Below are 25,109 nucleotides of genomic sequence, written 5' to 3' on the forward strand. Positions count from 1 at the left end.
GTCTGACAGACCAGGGTGGATCTTCCTGATGGGTCACTGCATTTGTCCCCAGGCCAGGGCAGTGATAGCCCCTCCCTGGCATCTCCAGTGGTTGGATTTCTTTGGAGTTGCATTAGAGAAAGGAAGAAATCAAGCAGCCAGTGTCTGCTAGCTGGTGGGGCTTGCAGACAAGGTGACTGGTTTCCTTACCTTTCCAGCCTCGAAAATAAACATTCTTTTCTTTGCAAGAGTGGGGGAACTATCAATGCCTGTGTCCATGGGCTGACCACATTGCAGCGGGGTGTACAGCTCCCAGGGAGCAGCCAGCCCTGTCAATGTGTTCCTCGAGCCCCTGCTCCTACACTGCTGGATTCCAGCTCCCTCATGAACTTCCCAGCAGCAAACAGGGTGATCACATGGAGATGGAGACAGGAAAATCCAAATATCTTCACTCCAAGGTCTCCTAAATAAACACATCCCTTTAGAATATCACTCCTGTTTTACAGCTCAGCACCTCCCAGCTGTGCTGAACTTCAGTTTGCACATCCATCACACCCAGCTCTGCTCCCAAATCCCTGTTGGTGCCACAAAGCCACTTTGTCACTTCCCCCTCAAAAATCACAGCACGTGACATCAGCCTTGGCTTCATTCATAGTTCAAGTGATGAGCTCTCCCTGCTCTACCACAAGCCAGCAGGGTCAGGAGGCTGAAAGCTGCTGGAGACAAGAGCCTGCTGCCTGCACACCAGTCTGCCCAGTGCCCTGTGTGAACTGGAAATGCCAGCAAGCCCTCTGCATTCACCCACTGAACAGAGACTTGGCTCTCAAAGCAAAACAGTTTGCCACCTTTTCTGTATCCCACATCTCAAAGCCAGATGTGAAAAGGTAAATTGTTTATTTACAAAGAGGATGGAACAGAATCCCAGGACACACACACAGAGTTAACAGAGGGTTTTGAGGGTAATTTGCTTGATGCTACATGAAGTTCCCAAAACTCATCCTTTCCTCAATAAGATGGGCCCTCAGTGGCCACCAGAGAAGGTGCCATCATTTCCCTCCTGGACCCCACATCCTTGATCACAAACACACCTCACAGCATGGAGAGTAAAGGTAATAAATGTTCATTTACCCCCAGATTGATGCAGCTGCTGCATTACCTGAAGGCCAGATCTGGAGGGCAGAGTGTGACCCTTGGGAGCGCAGCAGATGTCCTGCACCGAGCCATGAGCAGCATCTCAGGCAGGAATGGAGGCTGTGCAATAGCCAAGCATTGGAGAATTCAAGCGCTGGTATTTTTAGGCAGCGGGAGGACGTGTGGGAGAGCTCTCCCCGTGCAGGCTGATGCCATTTGCTGCAGGGCACTTGGAATGAGATTTATTGACAATGTGTGATTTGAAAGCGACACCGGTGCTCTCAGAGAGCCAGGCACTGATCAGCAGTGCTGGGGCTCACGGCAGCCTCAGTTCAGGAGACAAAATTTCTCTATAAACGTGTAAACACGAAGGACACACGTAACAAAAGCCATTTCTGCTTGCAGGGATACTCTGGCTGCCAACTCCAAAAATGGCCACTGTGAAAGTCTGCTAACTAAACTAACTAGAAGCAGATGATCAAAAGGAGGAAAAAATGCTCTTTTTTTAATATGGCAGCCCAAAGTGTTGGCTGTAATCAAGTGATTATCATCCAGGTTTTGATGCTGGGGAGAAGATTCTCTCTCCATCAAACACAAGCTGCTCTCTGGGTGGCACATCTGGATGTCAGATAACTAACAGCAGCAAAGCAAACCCTTTCTGGATCCAAGAAAGGAAAGACAGCTCAGGTCAGGAGAGATGAGCCTTCTGGCTCTAATTAAAACCTGATGGGTTAAAATGAGTAAAGCCATATTATCGAGCACATGGTGCATGAAGAGCCCAAGCCCCCAGAAGGGTTCTGGGAGGAGGCTCTCCAAGGGATGCTGGCAGTGACCCAAGACTCCATCCCATGTCCCAGTAAAGGCACATCGGCTTCCAGGTGCTGCGATGCTGGGGAGGAACATGGACAGCAGCTCTGACAGGCACATGGGAATCTCCAGAATTTCCACACATCCACTCTCTAGCACAGCCAAGTTGTCCAAGCAGCAAAGCTTGAAAATTTGGGTTGGTCAACACCCCCATGGATCCTTCAGAGGCTTCAGATTTCTGCTCCTCTACCCCCACATGGCCTCCTCAACCGTCCCCAGCCTGCCTTAGCCCAAAGTGCTGGCAGATACAGCCCTGGCTGCAGGAGATTGGGGACTGGGTCCCCTTTGCCCACCCAGGCTGGACATTGCCTTCAATGATGCTCCAGTCCCACAGCCACCTGGAGGGACAGGACTTCTGCTGCTCCCAGCATCTCTGCACAGGGACACAGCCAAGAGTGATTCCATCCTCAGCCTTGTGGGAGACACGTCACCAGCACACTGGGATGGGATGGCAAAGGCTCCAGCAGCACTATGTCCCAGTGATTCCCACCCTGGCAGATCCCAATCCATGGCCAGAAACCAGCTGTGGCCACACTGGAATGCCCCAGAAAAACATTCCCTTCTGCAGATACAGGAGAAAAGCAGGATTTGGCTGTGCCACCCTCACACTTCACTCCCACCACCCCTTCCCAAGAGTAGGAGCTCAGCTTCACAGCATGCCAGGGAAAGCAAACACAGGAGGGAAAAATCCAGGAGCACCAGAGCCACTACATCCTGCAGAGAAACCGTCCCAAACACAGCAGCCCTTCCTGAGCCTTGAAACAACACCATGCCCAAAAGAGCCCTGAAACAGCTCCCTGCAGTCCCCAAATGCAGCTGTCACCCAGGGAGACCCCAACTGAGCTGGGTACTCCTCAGGATGGAGCAGGAATTGTAAGGCACAGAGCCTTCCACCACACCAGGACACAGAGCTCAGGTCTGTCCCCAGGGACAGAGGATGAGAGGGCACAGAGCCCGTGTCCCCTGGCTCTGGCCTTATTTGAGGACGCCGAGTGGGCTCACAGGACACGGAGCGTCCAAGGTGGTTCCTGAGAGCTCCATCTGCAAACAGGAGTGTCATCCCCCAATGTCTCCCAGGGAAACCACACCCGCACACGGCACTTGGTGTTATGTGGGGCAGTGTGGGACCAGAATAACTCCTCTCCTGGCTGATCAGCATGTGAATAAATCAGCCACAGCCAAAAATAACCTCTGGGCATTTTTTGACTCCTTCCTGGAAAACAGTTTGGGGGAGATACTTGAAAGAAGCCCAGATCTACTTAGTTACAGCTGCCAGACACTGAATTACAGGGCAGATTAAGCGGATTATGGATTTTGTACAAGCCCATCTTTCCCCTCTGTGCCCACAGCCCCTGGCACTGAGAATGTCTGCATGGGGAGCAGCTCTAGGCATCACCACCAAGCCCATTTAACTCATGATCAAGAGCCTGAGATCAGCTTTATGAGACCTGTGTTGATGCCACATCGAGGCTATAAACACCTTTCCACCTCTGGAACCAGAAAGGCCAGGCTGTGGCAGGAGAAAATTCATGTGAGGATGCTCTGCACTAATGAGTCTCTGAAAAGGTGAGAGTTGGGCTGGGGCTACACATCCCCTTCTCCCAGGCTCCAGGCATCCCATGTTCAGCCCAGCTCCTTCCTCTGGGCTATGGACCCCCCAGGCACCCTACAGCTGCAGTGTTTGCCTTGTCCCAGCACATCACATCATGATGAATCTGGAATTGCAGAGAAAATTCCACCAGGAATTTCCACCAGGAAAGGGTGGAAATGAGAAGTTTAAATGCATGCACCTGCCGCATGGGCAGCAATTCCGGGAGGAGACCCATTCCCTGCCGTGTCATCCTGTCCTGGCGAGGGATGCTGCCCTCTCTGGAAGGCGGGATGTGGAGTCCAGGCAGGAGGAGCCTCCTTCCTTCCCTCCCTGCCGCACAGCCCCGCGCCCGCTATTTCAAGCACTCGGCCCTGCTGACAACGCCTCACCGCACCCCGGAGGAGCCGGCCCGGGCCCCCGCATTCCCTGGCACGGCTCTGCCTCCGGGACCACCGACACGAGGGGCTGGACAGGGCAGGAGCTGCAGGGAAGAGGCACCATGCAGCAAAATCCCCGGGAACTGCCCTCTCCTGGAAACCGCTCGACACGGACAGGAGGATGGGGAAACGAGCTCTCATCTGCCACTTGTTTTCTTCTTTTTTTAATGTTTGGATGCAATTAAAGGCAGCCACCCAGCCGGCACCTCCTCGTGCTTGCCAAGAGAAGCATGGCAGGAACTGAGGAACTGAAAACCAGGAGCAGGAAAAAAAAAAAAAAATCTGCATTTCAGATAAATTCCAGCCTTGTCAGTCCTGCAGGATTACAGAGCTGGAGACAGCAACCCACGAGCTGCTTAAAACATCAGGGTGAAGATTCAGCTACGGAAGAGCAACGGGGAGGACACAGGGTCAGTCCCCTCCTGGCCAATGGCTTTTGGAGAAGCTTTGACACCCAGATCCTCCTGTGGGATGGGAATCACTGCGCTGCCAGTGCTGCCCAGGGCTGAGGGGCAGCAGGTTTTGCACAAAAATGAGAGAGATGAGCGGCTACTTCATTCATAAAACCACAGAATCACAGCATGGCTTGGGCTGGAAGGGACCTTAAAGCTCAGCTCATTCCAACCCCCTGCCATGGGCAGAGACACCTCCTACTGACCCCTACTAACCAAGCCCTGTCCAGTCTGGACACGGACACTTCCAGGGATTCAGGGGCAGCCACAACTTCTCTGGGGAACCAGGTGGTGTGCCAGGGACTCACCACCCTCACAGATATTCCTTCCCAATATCTAATCTAAATCTCTCTTCTTTCAGTGTGAACCCTCTTGTCCTGTCACTCCATTTCCTTATGCAGAGTTCCTCTCCAGCTTCCTTGTGGCCTCTTCACACCCTGGAAGGGGCTGTGGGGTCTCCACACAACCTCCTCCTCTCCAGGCTGAACTGCCCCAGCTTTCTCAGCCTGATTCCTCAGGACATCCTCACCCTACAAATGAACTCAAGGCTTTTACCCTGTCCCCACAAGGGTTTCAACCTTCTTGACCACACAACGAACAGAAATAAAATGCAATTATAGCAGCACAACCTTTTTTAGCAAAGAGCCTAGAATCATTTTCCAAAACTTCTGCTCCAGATGGGCCCAAGCACAGACCTGTCCCCCAACACTGCAGTTGTTCCATGTGATATTTTCCCTCCTCCCTCCCAAATGCCAGCCTGTGTGAGCACACCCACATGGGCACCCACCTCCAAGCCTTTCGTCTGCTCACAGAGCCTTTAAGCACTGGAAACTCCCAACCACATCCCCCAGGAGCCTGGCCAAGGCTTGGACCCACCTGCAGGGCCCACAGCAGAGCCCTCAGCCTGGGTAAGGTCTGTCATCCCACACCTGGTGCTTGGAACATCCCAGAAATCATCCGTAAGGAAGGCGCTGTCAGTCACACCTCTCTGGGAGGGCAGCTGGGCAATGGATCAAACAACCTTCTCTTCCAGTTAATATTCAGAGACCTCACAGCTCAGTTTTGGGAGCCATCTGGAAACCTCTGGCTCACCAAAGCATTCTTCAGGAGGAAATTAATTGTGAATTAAGGTTTCAAGGTTAGATAAAGAATACAGTATCTTTCTGCTTTGCTGGAAACCCTGAAATGGCACTCCCCAGGCAGAGGATGGACTCTCATGTCAACGTCTCTCCATGTGGAGAGACGTCTCTCGACTCTCCAGAGTGGAGCCCTGCAGAGGTACTCCCAGTTGGGCCCCAGTTTGAGTTCAGCTCCCTCTGAGGCTCCAAGAATGCCTCTCCCAGCTCCAGTGTGAACTTCCAGCTCCAGCAAAGTGTCAGGCTCTTTTCCAGCACTGACTCAGGACCTCCACAATCTCACCCACCAACTCACACTCACTCAGCCTCCTCCTCATCCCTGTCCTCATTCCCAGCCCCCAGCAGGAGCTGCCCCAAAGGACAAGACTTGCAAAAATGTCCCTCCAAAGATGCAGATGAGAAGGGTTTCAGTGGGGGTTTTATCCCAGGTGTCTTCTGAGACAGCTGAGACAGGCAGGAACCCAAATCTCCAGCATGTCCAGTCCCTCTGCATCTCCACTGGAGCTGCTGCCAAGCACAGCTGGACTGGTACAGAGCAAGACCCACTCACCACAAAGACACAAACTGCACAGGGATGAGATGTTTAAACACACATCTGCCAAGCTGGCCACTTCAGAAAGCTGGATCTGTCCATCACTCCCACCACTGGTGTCTCAGGAACCTGCCAGTTCAGAGGCACCCCTGCCCTCCTGCTGGTGACACTGGTCCCAGACAGCCTCTGGTCTGACTCCTGGGAAAGAGCTGCAGGAGGAGCAAGCACTGAAGCTGGGAAGGCACCTGAGCACCACAGGGTGCCAGGGAGATGGCAGCATGGACCTGTGCTGATGGCTCCCTGACAAATCTCCAGGGAAGTCCCTAGAGATCAGTCCTGTTCCCCAACCAGCACATGCAGGGAGCAGCACACCGTGATGTCCCCAAGAGCACAGGTGCCTGAGACTCTCAGACCATCAGAGACACAAAGACACCCAGCTTTCCACCTTCTGCTGTGTGGGCAGCACCACAACCAAGAAACTCCCAAACCACACAGGCACATTCATCCAGGTCCCAAACTCTAGCTCATGCTTGCCTCTGGACCAGCTCCTGCTCACACAGTGGCTTGGTAGTATTAAACCCACCAGGAGAACCTCATTTCAGCATCCAGCAGATGGTGGCAAATGAGCTAAATTGAGCACTTTGCCAATCCTGACTTGGCCAAAACCAGGGCCTCCCCAGAAGGGTTTGCACAGCTTTAACAAAACCCAGCTCCCTAAGCCAATTTCTGCTCTAATGATGCAATTGAGGGGATAAACAAGCCCTTCAAGGCTGGCTATTCAGGAGCAAACAGTGCTGTCTGGAGGCAGCTTGCAGCAGCCCCGTGAACAGAGGCTGAGAACCAGTGTGGGCACAGCTGGAGCTAGCCAGGCTGGCTGGATGCTTTGCTGGTCCGGCCCTGAGCACACAGGCCAATGTTTAGGCTGAACCAGATCCATGAGCATCTTCCCAGTTCCAAGCTGGCCCTTGGAAGGGATTTACCTGGTGCTGAGCTCCAGGAGTGTGTGTGTGGCAGCATCCCCACGAGCCCATCCAGCCCAGAGCTCGGAGCCAGGCAGATGCTCAGTGGGGCTGACACAGAGCTCGGCACTGGGTGGATGCTCCAGGGCTGGAGGCAGCACCGAGGAAGGCGGGAGGAGACAGTGCTGGGAAATCAGAGAACCGACCAGGAGAAGGCCATAGTAGGACCAGGCTCACCAGCATTCCTGCCCTGCCCTCGGTGTAAGGTGATATCTGGGGGAGGGGATGCAAAGGGACAGTTTGGGAGCATATGGGGGGCTGCCAGGGGCAGAGAGCAGCTGAAAATCAAGGCCCCCTCTCCTGGGTTAAGGAATCACTGCCCCCTCCCTGCCCCCCATACCAGGCGGCCTCGGGGGATGTGCCCACCCTTCACTCCCCTGCCTGCACACCCAGTGGGGATGGGGCAGCACATCTCCCCGGCTCTCGGTGCGGGGCCAGTGGACTGATGGGAGCAACCCTAGCTCGGTCTGAGGGTAAAGCCGAGGCACAGCAAGTCCCCCCTCCAACCCAGTTCGAGATGAGAATGACATCCCCCAGCTCAGACTCAACCGAAGGGAAATGAGGGAGCTCAGCACACCCTGACTCAGACACCACCCCCTCCAAGGGGTAACAGGGCGGGAGACAAAGCACCCCCGGAGCGAGTCAGCCCCTTCCTGGGGGGGGCAGAGCATCCCTCGGGGCACGGCAGGGCTGAGCATCCCTACTGCGGCCCCGCCCGGGGGGCAATGGGGAGCATCCCCAGTAGGGGGGTGGGGAGAGGAGAGCACAGCATCCCCGGAGGGTGGCAAAAAGGGCAGAGCCCGCCGAGCCCAGCCCCACCGAGGGGGCTGAGCATACCCACGGTGGGGGGGGGGGGGGGGAGGGAGCATCCTCTCGGGGGGCAGCAGAGCATCCCCGGGGGAGGCAATACGAGCAGAGTCCTCCGGGTCCGGCCCCACCGCGGGGGCCGAGCACCCCCCGGGCGGCCCCACGGGGGTCACGGGGGCCGAGCTCCCCCCGGGCGGCCCCGCGCGGGGCCGAGCATCCCCCGTGGGCAGCGCGGCCCCGCCCGCACTCACCGCCCGCCGAAGTCGCTGGAAGCCGCCGCTGCCGCCGCTGCCGCCCCGCCCTGCCCCGCCCACTGCGTCACCGTCCCCGCCTGGCCACGCCCCCGAGCGGCCACGCCCCCTGGGAGGGGGTCGGGGGGTCGGGGGTCAGGGCGGGACCGGGGGTCCCCCCGGGGACGGGAACCTCCCCGGGGAGAGGATCCCCCTGGAAAGGAGAGGAACCCCTCCCCCCCTTGAGGCGTTCAAAGCCTTTCAGGAGCGACAGAAATCCCCCCAGGGGAACTCTCCCTGAGGGCAGAAACCCCCTTGGGGAGCAGGAATTCCCCCGCGAGGACAGAAAACTCTGAGGTGGGGCAGAAATGCCCCTGTGGGAGTAGGAAGCTCTCTTGTGGGGAAGGTTCCTCCCTGGGGGAGGTACAGGAATCCCCCTGGAATGGGCATAGAACTCTCCTGGGGGCAGGAACCTCTGGGGTTTATAAATTCCCACAGGGGCAGGACTCCCCAGGGGTCTTGTCCAACCCCGGAGGGAGGGAGGCAGGAGCAGACCTGGACTGTGAGGTGTCCCAAGCCCTGGGTGCCCCGTCCCGTCCCCCCCCCCCCACCATCTGGGGAGCAGCGACGGGGCCAGGCAGTGACCCCCAGACTCTGCCCCAGCCCCCTCCTCACCCTGCAAGGCTCAGTTCTGAGCCCTGGAGGGATGAGATGTGTCACCCCGGGCTCCCCTCAAGGATGTCTTCAGCATCATAAATGGGATTTGGGACAGAGGGCACCCATGAACTTCAGCGGGAGCAGTCAAAAGCCCACCCTGCTCCATCATCCTACCCTGAACAGGGGCACCCTTCACAAACAATTAATTTAGGGAAGCACAACTTGGAAGCACAGCCCCTGGCACAGCCTTTGGGATCCCTCAGCAGTCCTCACCCAGCCTACCAACGAGGAGCTCCTTTCTGCGACCCCACTGAGAACAACTGGGATCAGTAGCATCATCACAGCGCAGTACCTTCCTCTCTCCAGGAAGGACATCAAGCTCATCCTCAGGATTTTTGCTGGAGCACCCTGGGGCGGTCTCACACAAATGTCTCCAACCCACCAGAGGAGGGAATGTGCTGGATCCGCCCGCCCGCCGGCCAGATTCGGGAACAACTGCCTTCAATCCCAAGAACATTTCTCTTTTCCACATGCCAGAGTTTTCTAAGCCAAGACAAACTTCACTTTTTAAAAATAATACTGTGATACAGTTCTCAAACAACAATAATGACTAGGATAATCCAAGGAAAACGTTTTTCAAGTAAAGAGGTGGGTGCAGACAGAAGCACCAGGATCTGGTTTATTGACTGCCATCCACATTAATCTGTATCCATGGCCTTAAGAACAGAGGATTAGGAGTAGCCTTTCTGTCAAGGAATGGTCTTTCCTGCCTGGGATAATCAGAAGTTTTCTCAATCAAATGTGTTCCTTGCTGATAAAATACTCTTTGTGTATTTAAGAAACGCTGAGAGAAATAGGGTCAGGCAGGGAGGTTATGGACATACCAGCTCCTGGCCATGCCTGGGAAGCAGAAGGAATGTGGATTTCTTGGATTTGTCCATATCCCATGCTTTATCCTGCTCTGGAGAGGCCCAAGAGCTGACACCACAGCTGTGAAAACATCTCACTATCGTTCTGATCCTCTGCTGAAGTTTTGTCGGAAAGGGGCACAAGTGGGAATGCAGCCCTCTGGAGTGTTCAGAGCCATTCAGGGAGAAGGGGGCAGGGCTGGGCTCTTCGGTCGCTGTGTAAACCCCAAAGGAAGGGAGCAGGATCCCACCAGCCTGCCCAGCTTATCCCAGGAATGGGCAGGACTCTCAGCCAGCTCCTGGCACTGCCCAAATCCCCTTGTGATCAGGGCACAAGCCCTCAAGGGGACACAGGCCCCAAAATCTCCATCAGACCCTGGGCTGCCAATCACGATTTCCCTTTGCAGATCCCCTGGAAGCAATTCCTCCGCCATGGGGTGGCACCACTCCTTCAGCAAGCTCCGAGAACTCATTTCAGCCCTAAACATTAGCAAATGCAGTGTGCAGCTGGAGGCCACCCATCAGCGCTCCCACCACAGAGGTGTGCGTGGCACTGGGAGGCCGTGGTGTGGGCTGTGCTTGGGCACCGCTCAGTGGGAGTCTCCTGGGAGTGCTTCAAATCCTCTGAAATCATCTGCATAAACCCCGCCAACGCTGCCTGTTTAGTGTCAGTGGCATTACTTTATCCTTGGCCAGGGTGTGTGTGGCCAACAGAGTTCCAGCCTCCACACAGACAGAAATACAAAACCTTTTCACATGTTTATACATTTTTAGAAGAAAAAAAAAAAAAAAAAAAAAAAAAAAAAAAACAAAGAAAGAAAACCCCAAACAAATAAAACAAAACTTCGTTTGGTCTAAATTCCAAAATTCTCTTATAATTTTCTTTCATTTAATATTATTCTATCCTCTACCAGTTACTGATTTCTCATTTCTTATGTTAATTAGCCCATCTTTTTAGTCTTTAGCTAAAAGTAGGAACTTTTAACACATAGATGGAGTCTTTGTTCGCCTCTTCTTTATCTTCAGGTTTTTGCAAAATGTCCTTGTGGTTCATAAATTCAACATTCCAGATGTCCAACCTCACCAAAATGTTCTTCTCTCCCAGACTTTGTTCACTGAAGCATATCAGACATAGTTTATCAAAACTTCAATTTCAGTACTTTTCCCAATCTGTGTTCCTATGGAAGTGGCTCATGGCAACTTTGCTAAATGCTGGAAAAGAGTAATTTAAAAATCACGCACTATTTATAATTTATATATAGGTTATGATTAAAGCAATTAATTTAAAAGTTAATTAAAACAATTAACTAAAATTATTATTTAAATCTTCCATTGTTTCCAACAGGGGCATGCGTCAGGGCAATCATCTCAGAGTTCCTCCTTACTGGGAGCACTGGGGGGACTGCAATCTCTGCAGACCCCTTTTTACTGGGGGGGCAATTGCCTCAGAGACCCTCCCTACTGGCAGGATGGGGGGAATCCCCTCAGAGCCCCTCATTACTGGGATGACTGGGAAGGGCAATTATCTCAGAGCCCCTCATTACTGGCAGGACTGGAGAGCGAAGTTACTTCAGGGGCTGTCCTTACAGGGAGGATGTGGGGGCAATTCCCTCAGAGATCCATGTTCCTGGGAGAACTGGGGACCCACTTACTCAGAGGCCCTCGTTACTGGGAGCGCTGGGGAGCCAGCATTCTTTAAGGCCTTTGTGACTGGGAGGACGGGGGTGCCGCCCACCTCAGCGACGCTCAGTACTGGGAGGACTGGTGCGTGCGAGGGATCCCCTCAAGCGCCCTGGTTACTGGGAGGGGGCAGTTACCTCACAGACCCCCCGCACTGGACGGAACTCCCTTAGGATCCCCCATTAGTGGGAGGACTGGCGCAGGCTGGAAGCCCCACAGGGCCCCTCTTAATGGAGAACTGGGAGGGGGCAATCCCTCAAACACCCCCATTATGGGAGGGGCAATTACTTCACAGATCTTCATTACGAGGGGGGATCGCCTTTACTGGGAGGGAATCTCCAGAAGTCCCCTTGTTACTGATAAGACTGTGTGGGGGTGGAGAAACCCTCAGGGACGCTCAGCACTGAGGGAGGGGGAATCACCTCAGGGCTCGCCGTTACTGGGAGCACTGCGGGGCGGTTCCCTCAGCACTGGGAGGTCTGGGGGTTACGTCACCGCGCTGGTGACGTCAGAGTGGCGCGCGGTGTCGCGGGGGTGACGCGGCGCGGGGCGGGCGCTGTGGCGCTGTCCCCGCTGTCCCCGCGGGGCCCGGCCGGACATGGCCCCGCGCGGCCGCCCCGCCGCCGCCGCCATGCCCCGCAGGGGCGCCCGCAAACGCCTCAAGTTTCGCGCCGACGACGTGTGCTCCGAGCGGGGTGAGAGCCGAGCCGAGCCGGGCCAGCGGGGCCGGGCCTGGGCCGCGGCTGAGGGAGGCCGCGGCTGATGAGGGGAGCGGGGGCTGTGAGGGAAGGCGGGCCTGAGGTGAGCCGGGCCGAGCTTGGCCCTGCTGGTGCACGCCGGAGAGGAGGCGTGGGCCCGCATTAGGGCCTGGAGGAGGAGGTAGTTAAAGGGCCTGAATTTGGCCTGGCTGAGGGGGATGAGGGAAAGAGGACAGTCCAGTCTCACCTAGGAGCGAGCTGGCCCTCTCGGGTTTGTGCAGGCAGAGAGCTGCGTCCAGGAGGGATCCCCCAGCGGGGCTCTGGACGGATGTGTGGAAATGAGACCTCTTTGCCTGTGGAGGAGGAGCCTGAGACCAGAGGATCAGCCAGGCTCGAGTTGGGCTGTGTGAGGGAGAATGGGATTATCACTGGCTGAGGTGGTGGGAGAAAGGAGAATTGCGCTGTGCTGGGCGGGGGCGTGGGCCTCTGAGCTGGTCTGGAGTGGACTTGCTGGGGACTTCTGGCTTGCATATCTCTGCTGAGGCTCATTTTCCTGCTTGTGCATCTCCTCTTTGAGCCTCTGCTCCTCTGGGAACTGTTCACTTTAGTCATCGTGACTATTAGCCCTTTTGTCCCTTCCCCATAATCCCTAATCCTTCTGACCCCTGTTTCCCCCTCTCTGCAGTGACGGTGGCAGATTATGCCAACTCAGACCCAGCTGTCGTGAAGTCTGGGCGGGTGAAGAAAGCTGTGGCCAACGCAGTGCAGCAGGAAGGTGAGTCTGCCCTGGGGCCCCAGCCTTCCCCATGCTGCCTTCAGGTTTTGCTTTGCATGACATGGGAAACTCTTCTTCCTTAAACTGAGAAAACGTGTGTCCTTTAGCGCTGGAAATGAGCCCGTGATACTCTGTAGACAATCAGGTGTTAAGGACTTAGACAGCAGCTTTTGCAGAAAGCCTGCTGCAAGAACTGCTGAGTCTTTGTTAGTGCCTGAAATGGAAAGGCTTTGGTGTTATCTCCTGCTTGAGGTAGAAAATAACATTAGAAAAGTCTTTATTACTTTATTACCACATATAAAATTGTAGTGATAACTTTATTAGAGTTAGATAACTTTATTAGCAGGTAAAGTTCTTTGCCGGGAGAGTAAGGTTGTGATAGGTTTGTCAAGCATGTGGTGCGAGGAGGTCTTGGGAGGGTGTTGCTGGTTTTTTGGTGAACTTTGTAAAGAAGGAGTTTTCCTGGAAAGGTAGTGCAATATTTTTGTTATCTACTTCCTCCTTGTCTGGGAGCTTTCGTAGCTAATACACTCCACTTGCTTGAGAAATGGCGATGTTTAGGCCTTTTAAATGTAGCTGGTGACACATCTTGGAGGTGGATGTTGTGTTGACAGTGATGACTGAACTTTTCATAAAGGGAAACTCTTGGTTTGCTGCTGAAATCTTGCATTGTTGGAGGCAGTATGCACTTGGCATGAGTGCCTGTCAGGGGCAGTGGTGCTCCTGAACATCCTCTTCAGCTGCTGCTTCTCAAGCTTTAAGATCAGGGCACCTCCCTCTTTTGTGGCCTCATTTGTTTGGGGCCCTTCCAGTCCCGCTCCTGTTCTCCCATCTGTGTTCTGTCTCCTTGAGGCGAAGTCCAGCACTTCAGCATCACGCTGGCAAACTGCTGGTGTTCTGTTCTCCTTGCCCCCAGCATCATCTGCTTCATTCAGTTTATCCCCTTCCCTGCTGTTTCTGGCTCACCTCCACCTCATCCTGGTGCCTCCAGCGCATGGCAGTTCCGTGCCCAGCCCTTTCCCAGGTCTTTGCAGTGCAGTCTCAGGGGTTTCCCCTCCGGATTCAGGGATTTTCGGGATCTCTCCTTTCCCAGCCCCAGGGCTGTGCTCCAGCCTTATCTGGTGCAGCCACGACTGTGCTCCAGCCTTATCGGGACCAGCCTTATCTGTGCGTCTCGGGGTGCCACGTGCGGGGACAGGAGCCCCAACCTTTGGCCTTGCTGCCCTCCAGGAACCTGGCTCAGAGCCGTGCTGGGCGTTTCCCACAGTGAGCATCCGATGGGAGCTTCACCTTCACGGGCAGGGCAGCTATGCCCAAGAGGAATTTTTCTGTGCTTCTTTCTTCCCCATTCTAATGCCCAGAATGGGAGGATTGCAACAGTGAGGTGAAGAGAGGGTGCCTCTGCAGGATTGCAGTGCAGCCATTCACTGCTCGGTGGACTTGTGCTGTTGACTCAGAGGCTGACTTTTCCTTAGGATAGTGGGGTGTATCTTCTAAACCCCACTCAGGGTCCCTGTCAGTTTTGTCTTCTCTTGCTTGGCTGTATTTGATGTCCTAACTCACTGTCATTTGTGTTGCCACCTATTTCACTCTCTTTTTACCTATAAAAGGTCATGTGGAGAGGGCAGTGGGGGAAACAACTGCCATGAATACATCCAGGTGCCAGGAAAACATCCAGTTTACAGAACAAACTGTGCAAAGTGAGGTAGAACTGGTTTAGCAAAGCAATGAGGTGTGTCTAGTCAGTGGGTAACATCAAGCCCTGTCTGAAGACTATCTTTCCATCTGCTCTCTTTTCATTATGAAACTTTGATGGTTAGAAATTAGAATATTTTTCACCCGAGTTTATATTCAGTTTCTTGTTCTTGTTACTGTTGTTTGTCTTTCTGCTACTCTGTGATTCAAACAGCACATGTCGCTCTTTGGTGGCTCTGGTGACTGCAGTGACTGGAACTGGGATGTATAAAACCTTCCTGGGCTTCAGTTTGTACTGAGTAGAAAATGTTCTATTCTTCACCCAGTTTGCTGGGTTGAAATTCAGCTCTTGAATGAATTTCACAGCCTGTTTGCAAAGCCTTTGTGCTGCTGTGGCAGTGCCTCATACAGCTGCAATGTGGGACCACACCTTTCTTTTTCCAAGACTGTCATTACTGACTCTCATGTGGATTTTTCTGCCATAATGAGCCCTCAGTTTACAGATCGAATTTTAAAAATAATATTTCTGAACAAGGATATGTCTAAACATGTCCCCAGATACAAGAAAAAACCAGCCCCAAGCTCCAGCTGACTCATCTGGCTGTTTTCCTCACTAGGCCAGAGCCTTCTCCTTCACTAAATTCCAGGGTAAGTGGAACTCCTGTGCACTTGACACTGAGTTCCAGGCCCAGTAGATTGTGTCATCGGCCACAGGACAGTTGTCCTGCTGCAAAGGGAGTTAGTCTTCTCCATGCTCATAAAACAGTTCCAGAACAGGTGCTGGCTTCAGGCTGAACATGGCCATGCAAGGCAACTCTGCTGTTTAGGGAAACCAATTACCCCTTAGAAAGAGCCCGTTGTTTTATTTGGAGTTGTAAATAGCTTCAGCTAAACCAGTGGGATCTGCATAATGTGCTGGTAATCATCCTCTTTGTTCATTATTTAAAACAAGCAGCTGAATAATTATGTTTCCCATTCACTCACCCCTGCTAATCTTTCTCTGACAACGTAATCCTCGAGCTCAGGATTTACTTGCTGGTGTCACTCACCAGAAAGCTTTAAGGCAGTGGTTCCACTGAAGCATCTCCTGAACTTGGATCACCTTTTCCTCTCTGCTGTTGTACTTACTGTCGTTTTTCACTCCAGTAAAATCCCTGTGTGGTTTGGAAGCTTCCTGTGTCCCTACTGAGGAAGTTCTCTCCGTGTCAGGAGAGTCCTGTGACAGCAGTGATGAGATGGATACCAAGGAGAGCATCAACGGGAGGGCTGCCTCGAGGAAAAAGAAGAGCAAAAGGCACAAAGGTGTGGTCACCTGCTGTCCTGGGGCTCTGTGGGCTCCTGCTGCATGTCCAGAGTGGGGGATGCTCATGCTGGGGATTTACAGGATGGTCATGGGGCTCTTGGAGCATTCTGGAATTTATGTGTGCACAAAGAAATGCCAAGGGCTCAGTCACTTGTAAATCTGCTGGCACTGGTCACAGGAGTGTATTTGCACAGAGGCAGAGCCTGGGCATGAAATCAGAGCCTGAGAGCTCCTTGCTTTTAACAAATATCCCTCAGCCTTGGAAAACAAATACTTCTATTCCAAAGTTGTGCAACTTTGCCACTGGCTGTGTTGCTTCACTGAACATGGGGTGGTGGCAGCAGGTTTGCTTTGGGGTTGAAGTGCTGCTGTCCATGATGCAGTTGTTGGCAAAACACAAGCTCTGTTTTCAGTGTGTTTCCAAGACTGTGGTTTGTTACAAATGGGTTTAAAGGGCTCTTTTTTCAGCAAGGAGGTGCATTTGATCCTAGTGGCACCTTAATACATTAATTCAAGGGAGATGTATCCTTCAGCATTTGCGCTATGTGCAACTCCATAGAAATCCATTGACAATGCAGTGTAAGCATCAAACAGCTCTGCTGGACTGGGAACCCTGCAGAAGTTTCTAGTAACAGGTTGCTTTTTCAGGTTGAGAAGCAAATTTTAACCAGCTTTCTTGAGCTTAATAGCAATTTATATAGCACGTGATCATCCACCACAGACTGAGGGTGGACAGCACTTTCTCTGGGAAGAGAGTTAAAAGAGATTAACCTCTTTTATTAAAGCATTCTTCAGAATCCTGGCAAAATAATATCTGAGTGGCTGGAGATACGAGTCTGGGGATACAATATTCTGTTCTACCACAGCCTTGTCTTGTTTCTGCTACACGTTTAGGGAGGAAAAAATGGTGATAGAACAGTGATGCTTCTGTCTGCCCTCTGGGTTCAGCAGGAGTTTGATGGCTTCTTGAGCCAGAGCTGACCCAGCAAAATGGGTGTAGCAGCCCATTGTGGGTGTGCCTGCCATAAATCTGAAGTGCTGTGGGGAAGTGATCCCATCCAGAGCTTTCTTTAGCAAGTATCACATGAGGATAAAGAACTGCCCTTTGTATTAACCTGCTGACTCGGGGTTAGATCTGGCACCCTCAAGTTCCCAGACACCTCTTCTATGCCAGAGACCTCACAGCAGCTTTTCCTATTAGCACTGTGCACAAGTTGTGTTTTCCTTCTCTGTTCTAAACTTCCTAATGCTCAGTGTTGTTCACCTACTTATATTCTTTAAAAGTACTTTTTACTCCTAAAGTTGGAGCAATGTCTGTGGAAAAAAAAGTGTGGTGTAAACTACAAAACACTCCAGGAATGAAAGGAGTGTGAGCCCTCAGTTCTGGCTGAGCAGTTCTGACACCTCTGAGAGGAAGAACAGGCCATTCTCTCCATCTGAATTGCATTAAAAGTTCCCATCCAAGAAGTTTCAATGAAATTAAGAGATTTAAGAAAAGAAGCTGATTGCCAGATGCAGAACAGAATTTCCCTCCCTGACAGAGCTCCTACCAAAATATTGTGACCACTGGAACAAGGACCTGACAAGCCTGGCAGTACCAATGATAGGGGTCTTCATGTGTGAAGCTATTTTAGTGACCTGTTGAATGTGCCCTTTTCATTAAAAATGCAGGAACTTGGCCCTCCTTTACATAAAGTTGCCTCTTTATTTGACATCCAATTTTTATTTCTCAACTTCAGTGTGGTATTTCAGCTGTGCCAGGGTCAGGCATCAAAACAGGCTCCAGAAAGGCTTTGTGGTTTCCATCCTTGCACACAGCACTCACTTGGACAAGATGCTGAACAAAATGACCTAATTCTGTATGCTTTGAGCTGAGCTGCTGGATTAGAAACCTCCAGAGAACCCTTTCAGCCTGAATTCTGTTATGAATCTGCCACTTTGCCCACTTGTGCAGCAGGGATAACAGCGGCAGTGTCCGGCACAGGGGAGGTGTCGTGGCTGATGGGAACAGGGAGCAGGGCCACTGAGGCTGTGCAGTCTGGGGCTTTCCCTGTGTGTGTAAGTCAGCAGCCCAGCTGTGCTGCCAGGTGTGCAGCACGTGTCTCTCGGTGGGAGTTGGTGCAGATTGCTGCACTAATACAGCCTCGTTGCCTTTAGAAGATGCTGAAGGGGGAGGAGGAGAGGAATATCCCATCGACATCTGGCTGCTCCTGGCTTCCTACATCCGCCCCGAGGACATCGTCCGGTTCTCTCTGATCTGCAAGAAAGCCTGGACTGTCACTTGCACTGCTGCCTTTTGGACCAGGCTCTACAGAAGGTGAGACTCTAGAGGGTTTTAAAACTGGTTGTGGGATATTTCAGTAGAGAGCAGTTCTCTGCAGAGCTGGAAGTAAGGGAATAATTCACTGTAGGCCTGGGTCCTGTGTTTGCACATTGACATGGTGATGTGGGCCTCTCTTGTGGAATATTCTTATCCCTCAAAGACAAGCTAGGAGAGCTGGGATTGTTCAGCCTAGAGAAGAGAAGGCTTGGGGAAAACATCCCTATGGCCTTCCAGTACCTTAAGGGGGCTTATAAAAGGGAGGCAGAGGGACTTTTTATATGGTTGGGTGGTGACAGGACAAGGAGTAATGGTTTTAAACTGAGGGCAGATGGCAGGGATGTTAGGAAAAAAATCTTATTGTGAAGGCGGTGAGGTCCTGGCACAGACTGCCCAGAGAAAATGTGTCTGTCCCAACCCCAGTAGTGTCCAAAGCCAGGTTGGAGCACCCTGAGATAGTGAAAGTTGTGCCTGCCCGTGGCAGGGAGTGGAATGAGCTGAGCTTTAAGGTCCCTTCCAAACCAAATCATTATAAGATTCTAATATCATATTTGCTTTGGGTCTGGAAATGGACCTGTGTATTCCTGTATGTTCCCTGTAAAATCTCAGAGCTTTGTGTCCTTTTCTGCTTGCCATGGCCCAACACTTGTATATATCAACCTCTCCATGGCATGGTCGGTGCTGAAAGGCAAACATCATTGATGGACAACTTGCCCTGCTCTAATCACAGCCATCTCCCTGTAATTTGGGAAATTTTGGAGCTGTACAGTGACAGGAGTAAGTGAAAGCAAAGAGGGCAAAGGGGTGGTCAACACTTGATACAAATCCTTCTGTCCCAGTACATGCCACTGGGATATTCCTTCAGGAGAGAACATTTTCTTTACACGGCTCTACCTGTTGCCCAGGAGGCACAAGCAGCAGGGGCACAGAGTAGAGAGCAGCTGTAGTCATCCTCACCCCTGTTTTTTAGTGTGACATTCCCTAGGAGCCCTTGAGTGCAGGTGTGCAGGCTGCTCAGGCAGTACTGAGAGCTGCAGTCAGCTCAGCTGGGAGTCCCTTGGAACCTGCAGCAACCTGCAGCCCTTTGTGCAGCCTGCAGCTACATCCCTGGCTGGTCTCTGGGCAAACTAGAAATTATTGGGAATTGAAGTAGGATGTATGGGCTGGAAGCCTGCCTGATGCAGGTCAGGGCTTTGAGGCTGCTATGTGGTGTCCTGTCAGCAGCACAACCCCCTCACAGCCCTCAGTCCTGTGGTCAGTCAGATGTGGAGTTTTCCCCTGACACGGCTCTGTCCCTGCCATGTGTGCCCTGGAGCTGACACCGTTCCTGTGGGTTCTGCAGGCACTACAGCCTGGACGCGTACCTGCCCCTGCGCCTGCGCCCCGAGTCCATGGAGAAGCTGCACTGCCTGCGCGCCTGCGTCATCCGCTCCCTGTTCCACATGTACGAGCCCTTCGCCGCCCGCCTCTCCAGGAACCCCGCCATCCCAGACAGTACTCCCAGCACTTTAAAGAATTCCAGAGTAAGTGGCATCACTCAGGAACTGGGATTTGTCTGAGGTGTTGCTGTTTCTGTTTGGTTTGGTTTTTTCTTTCTAGAAGAAAAACAGATCATGTGGAGATGGTCACCAGTGAAGCTGGGGTGGAGGATGGTCACTAACTGGGTATCCTCAGTGGGATTTGTAAAAGTGGGCTGGTTACTTGTACCTGTAGAGTTACTCTTTGGAGTAACTTCTGCCTAAGTCCTACACTACACCATCTTAACCAGCAAAAGGGCTCTGGTATCACTGGATATCAGAACTGCCAGGGATGTTTACAGCTTCCCTTCCTCTGATCAAGGCTCCATAGGATCAGCTTTTATATGTTTTGCTTTATTCTGACATTGTCTGTCAGAGTACATCTCTCTGTAACAGGCCTCTGGAGAGCTCAGGAGTGACACTGATGCCAGGAGTTGTGTCACCCTGCTTTCCTGCAGGTCATCCATGGTTTGGTGTGTGGATGAGGCAAGGTAGTGATGCTGGGGTGAGCATGGCAAATGTGCAGAGCCAGTGTCTGCTTTGGGACTGGGCTGCACTTGTGTTGGGCTGTGAAGAGTTTGTCTGTGGTGTGGGCAGGTAATTCCCTGTGCTATCCCAGCTTGGAGCACTTGCATATCATTATTGCTGTTGACCATTAACTCTGAAATGCCTTTGTGTCTCTTGTTTGGTTTTAACTTGCAACTGGCTGATACTCTGTGAGCAGCTTAAGCAACGATGTGAATTCTCCACCCTGCAAATCCTAGGTCAAAAACTTGTTGAATGAGGTTTTTGGAGCCAAACTGAAGTGGGTTTCATTGAGGAGTTGTTCTTTCTTTTCTATGCAAAATAGAGGAGCCTCATCTATCTGTACACGACATCCCACCTTTCTTCCTTCCTCTCCCTGTCACAGGCTGTCATAGGCTCAGGGAGCATCCAGCAGCACACAGGAGGTGGTGCTGCAGCACAGGGAAAAGCACATGGCTCTGTGTGCGGTCTTATCTCTGCATCCAGAGCTCCTCGTTTTCTTCCTGAGTCCCCAGGCTGGGGATCTTCATTCTTACCAACTGAAAAAGCAAGACACTTTCAGGAAATTCCAGTAGTCCTGAGCCCAAGCTCCCACTGCTCATGGCTGTAGGAGCTGGAATCCCAAGGCGGTGCTGGCAGGGTTGACATTTTGGAAGGTTTTCTGGTGACATCATAACGGCTTTGGTGCCCACTGCTAGTGTTTCTCCTGTACTAACAGTTGGAGGAGAATCCTTTAAGTGCAGTCTTTCATTGTTCAGCTTTTAAAAAAAGGAAATTAAATGGGGACGAGACTTTGTCAGAGCAGTAGAGGTTTGACCTAACCCCTTGCAGCATGAACAAGCCACCCTGACTCTGGTCTTGCTGTACTACTGCACTGCAGGACTCTGAGCTCCACTTGTGTGACTGTGCACACAAATCCCTCAGCACAGAGGGTTTGGAGGAGGACCTGGCACTGCCTCCCCACGTTCTGGCTTTCCTGGGCTTTGGTTGTACCTTTGTGGGTTGCTGACACTAACGGCAATGCCTACCTAAACTGCATGTGGCTAGAGGAGAGCCCAGCCCCGGGTGTGATCCAACCTAGCTTTTCCTCTTTAATTTCCTTTTTTCTTTCCCTAGCCTAGCTTGTGTGGGACACTGGAGCCGTTATGGTGTCAGCAGAGGTGTTTGCCCTTTAAAGACACCCCATTATTTTGGGCGGAGCGGCAGCCGCACGGCGCGTCTGAAGGGCAGGACGGCTGACCCGAGGACGACATCCTCTGCCCCTTAGGAGGTACTGACCTTTTGTGCTTCACTACTTGCCATGACCAAACAGGTTGCTAGACCAGGCTGCCTCTGCAGGTGAACTACGAATGCCAATGATGGTGGAGTTGAACTCAGCAGCATCTGCTGCTCATCTGAGTTAAAAGATCTGGAAAATGTTTTTATTGGAAAAAACCTGAGGGCTGCTTCCTCCCAGGTGGAGGTTATTCCATGCATGTTTCTGAGCTTTACTCCACAGAGCTTTGTTGTTCACCTCACGAAGATTGTGGAGAAAAGAGGTCTTTTAAGGACTTGTTTATGGATGTGACTCAGAGTTGAAGTAGAGGGTCTTGTATCCCCTTTGGTCTCTTCAGAGCCCCTGTGGTGGAGGCTGGCTCTGGCTTCATTTTATTAGGATCACTCCATCCTGGAATGAAATTAAATGTGTGCTTTGCCCTGCAACCCAGTCAGGCCTTCTCTCTTCAGGAGAGACTGTGTATGGATCACAGGGAGTTCTCTTTACCCATGTTATTCCTCCTTTTCCTCTGATACTGATGAAAGATAAGACCAGCTGTGGTGGGCTGGCATCTGTGGTGTGGAAAAGCTTTGTGGGATGGCTGGACTGATTTGCCAGGTTCTTTCCTTGCTGTTGAAGGCTGGTTGCTTGTACTGTGACTGGTAGGCAGGAATTTCCCTCCTACAGGAGTTTTTCTGAGCCTCCTGCTCCAGAACGAGCTCCTGGGGTAGAGCCTGTGGCCCACACAGTGATAACCAATTGAAATTGGAGCAGTCCTGGTGTATGTCTGCATGAGAGGGCAGTGCTGGTGACTTCAGAGGCTATTTGAGGCTGGTTTCTCATTTTCTTTTGAAAAGAGACAGAAGGTTGGTCAGACTGTGCTGTCCTGGCAGTGGTTTTGGACTCAAAATGATGACAGTGCTGGTAATGGTAAGGTCACGGTCTCCATTTGACACTACAATGGCTTAGGAACTTCTTCATCCATCACCTCATAGCTCATGTAGTTGTCTTTGTATTTCCCTCAGGATGCTTTCCTCTCAATCCTTCTTCTGTTCTCTGTTGTTCCTTGCTTTAACCTTGTTTGGAACCCAGTTTAATGGGAGTTGCTGTTGGGTGGAGGGAATGGGTGAATCTGCACCACTCATACCTGCCCTAGGAAAGGGACAAATGGCACATCAGGATTTTGCTGTTTGGCACATCAGTGACTACGTGTTGCATGAGGAGTTGGCCAACTTGAAACTGGGAGATCTACACTGCTGAGATTGTTCTTTGGACATAATTAATTGGAATACGTGGCTCCTAATTGCTCCCATGTAATTGTGTTTTCAATTGGAAGTCTTTATGATCTGTTAAAACTTATAAACTTATTTAAAGTGGTGCTTCTAAGGGTTTCATAATTTTGTGTTTCTTTTTTCCACTTCAGTGTCTCCTTTTCTGGTGCAAAAAGATTGTAGGGAACAGACAAGAAGCAATGTGGGAATTCAACTTCAAGTTCAAAAAGCAGGTATGAAAGAACCAGATCAGCTGTGACTTTTGTTTGAAGCAGAAATTATTTTTCTGGGGGGTAGAAGGGAAGTGGGAACTTTTTGTCCATTCAGAGAATAAATGCAAACGCATTCCCATGGTAAACTAAAGCACGTTGTGGAACTACACTCAGTTTTCAGTCTGTGTTCCCAAGACATTTAGAATCCAACATTTTTATTTCCTCCTTTGGTATCCTTTCCCTGCTATAAGATGTGGATCATCACTACTGATTGTTACCAAAAACCAGACTGTCTGACTGCAGTGGTCAAAATGTTGACCAAAATGTGAAACTTCTTGTTATGCCATTGCCAAGATTTCTCAGAGAACTGAAGACAGCCAGCACTGCCAGGGAAAGCCTCCAGTAGTGGGTGTTGGGAGAAGCCAGTAATTTCAGGCAGCCTTGGGAATTGTGCAGCTTTCCCCTCTAAAGAAATGGTCCTGAAAATTGCCCATCCTGAGTGATGGCATTTTGTTGTTATTGTGACACTTTGCCCAAATACCTGGGGAGGAGGAGAGATCCTGCCAGGCCACACTGGGGAGGAGCAGTCAAACCCAGCAGAGGTTCCTGCTTTGCTAAATCAGCCTCTCTTTTCTTTCAAGTCTCCCAGATTTAAGAGCAAGTGTTTCAAAGGTCTCCAGCCCCCAATCCAGTATGAGGAAGTGCACACAAACCCAGATCAGGATTGCTGCCTGCTGCAGATCACCACCTTCAACTTCATCTTCGTGCCAATCGTCATGGGCATGACCTTCACCTTGGTGAGTGGGAGAAAGCTGCCAGGCTTTGCAGATGAGGTTCCTGTAAGGACATGAAGAGGGCACCTGGAAGGGACCCACAGGGTCCCCTACTCCTGGCCCTGCACAGAACAACCCCAAGAATCCCACCCAGTGCCTATTTTGGGCTGTATAAATCCTACTGCTCTATCAGCAAACCAGTTCTGGGAATCATATGGTTAATAAAGAGAGGAAGTGTTCAGAATCTCAGTTTAACTTCTCCATTTCTGTTGGCTCTTCCCTGTTGGGTGCAGTGAATAGAGAGGATGTAGAGAATCTGCCAGGAGCTGTGGTTGTGCAGTGTCTGGCCACAGATCAGTTACCAGAACTGCAGCAGGTACAGGAGACAAGGAGCAGTACAAGTGGAGGAATATCTCTTTATGGCAGTAAATCCTGAGAGGAAAATCCCACATGAGCAAACTCATTGATTGTGTGTTTGGTCCCTGACTGGGAGTCAGGGTTTCAGAAGTGGCCAGTACTCAGGAGAGGTTTGGTCTGGCCTGACTTATGAGTTGGACAGTGAGTTCCAGACTTCTCCTGACAGCCACTTGCTTCTAGGTTCACTTAGAATCAGAGTCATAGGTTGGAAAAGACCTTTAAGATCAAGTCCCAGCACTGCTGTGTTCACCCCTAACCCATGTCCCAAGTGCCACATCTACAGGCCTTTTGAACACTGCCACCACTGCCCAGGCAGTTCCAGTGCTCTTTTACAACCCTTCCAGCAGGATGATTTGGGGCTGCCAGCCAGACAGGTGGTTTGGATCCAGTGCTGTAGCCTTGAGAATGTGACTGTGAAACACCTTGTACAATTCAGAGGAATTGATAAAGTTTAGAAGTGTCGTGTTGAGAGTTCTCTTGGTCACAGTGACTTTCTGAAGCAGCTCTGGTCTCCTCTCTTGCAGTTCTCCATCTCGGTGAGCACGGACATGCGGCACCACCGCGTGCGCCTGGTGTTCCAGGACACGCCCGTGCGCAACGGGAAGAAGCCGCGCGTGGAGCAGGGGGTGCAGGTGGTGCTGGACCCTGTGCACAGTGTCAGACTCCTGGATTGGTGGCACCCACAGTACCCCTTCTCCCCAAAGGCTTAGTGCTCTCCTGAGGCTGCAGGAGCCCACAGGGGACTGAATCTGGCAGGCTGAAGAGAATTTCTAGGAACCAGGAAATCCTATTTTTATTTCTGAAATAAATTCTGCAGTCTCCTTGCAAGTGGTTGAAGCTGCTGAGCTAGTTTGTATGTATATAACTTCTGGTCAGTAATGAGCAGAGCTGAGTGTAAAGCAGAAACTATTTGTAAACACAC

At 51.7% G+C, this 25,109-nt stretch overlaps 2 protein-coding genes and 1 long non-coding RNA gene across 8 annotated transcripts in view; 1 reads left to right on the top strand and 2 right to left on the bottom strand.

The window, feature by feature from the left end:
* The window catches only part of PPFIA4 (PTPRF interacting protein alpha 4), a 59,843-nt gene extending 51,618 nt beyond the window's left edge, over positions 1 to 8,225 (bottom strand). For 3 of the 4 annotated variants that reach the window (XM_053998290.1, XM_053998289.1, XM_053998287.1), the window contains exon 1: positions 8,203 to 8,225. The gene's annotated coding sequence lies outside the window, so the exon portion shown is untranslated. Of the gene's footprint in view, positions 1 to 5,333; positions 5,477 to 8,202 lie in introns of those variants that run through there. The other variant, XM_053998288.1, reaches the window with a different exon arrangement.
* A 2,378-nt stretch (positions 8,226 to 10,603) lies between these two features.
* LOC128818817 (uncharacterized) lies at positions 10,604 to 11,401 on the bottom strand. The gene is made up of 2 exons (XR_008440559.1): positions 11,334 to 11,401; positions 10,604 to 10,958 (listed from the first exon to the last, which is right to left on the bottom strand). It is a non-coding gene; the product is annotated as an uncharacterized LOC128818817 (long non-coding RNA).
* A 566-nt stretch (positions 11,402 to 11,967) lies between these two features.
* Positions 11,968 to 25,024, top strand: TMEM183A (transmembrane protein 183A). Of its 3 annotated transcripts, none has more exons than XM_053998456.1 (8): positions 11,969 to 12,121; positions 12,810 to 12,899; positions 15,741 to 15,896; positions 18,055 to 18,214; positions 19,560 to 19,740; positions 22,938 to 23,018; positions 23,639 to 23,794; positions 24,712 to 25,024. In XM_053998456.1, exons 1-8 carry the CDS (start codon positions 12,025 to 12,027, stop codon positions 24,895 to 24,897), a joined length of 1,107 nt encoding a protein of 368 aa, XP_053854431.1. In that variant the 5' UTR covers positions 11,969 to 12,024; the 3' UTR covers positions 24,898 to 25,024. The 3 variants fall into 3 exon arrangements, with proteins under 3 accessions (XP_053854433.1, XP_053854431.1, XP_053854432.1); XM_053998457.1 differs by having other exon boundaries at positions 18,058 to 18,214; XM_053998458.1 differs by lacking the exon at positions 15,741 to 15,896 and having other exon boundaries at positions 11,968 to 12,121.
* The last annotated feature ends 85 nt before the right edge of the window (positions 25,025 to 25,109 follow it).

This window comes from Vidua macroura, chromosome 24 (assembly GCF_024509145.1).
Source record: "Vidua macroura isolate BioBank_ID:100142 chromosome 24, ASM2450914v1, whole genome shotgun sequence".
Taxonomy (NCBI): domain Eukaryota; kingdom Metazoa; phylum Chordata; class Aves; order Passeriformes; family Viduidae; genus Vidua; species Vidua macroura.

Excerpts from the sequence above, each read along its gene's own strand:
- TMEM183A (XM_053998456.1), top strand. The coding sequence starts at position 12,025 with ATGGCCCCGCGCGGCCGCCCCGCCGCCGCCGCCATGCCCCGCAGGGGC. Across the intron at positions 18,215-19,559 it reads TGGACCAGGCTCTACAGAAG|GCACTACAGCCTGGACGCGT; the intron begins GTGAGACTCTAG and ends TGGGTTCTGCAG. Across the intron at positions 23,795-24,711 it reads TGGGCATGACCTTCACCTTG|TTCTCCATCTCGGTGAGCAC; the intron begins GTGAGTGGGAGA and ends CCTCTCTTGCAG.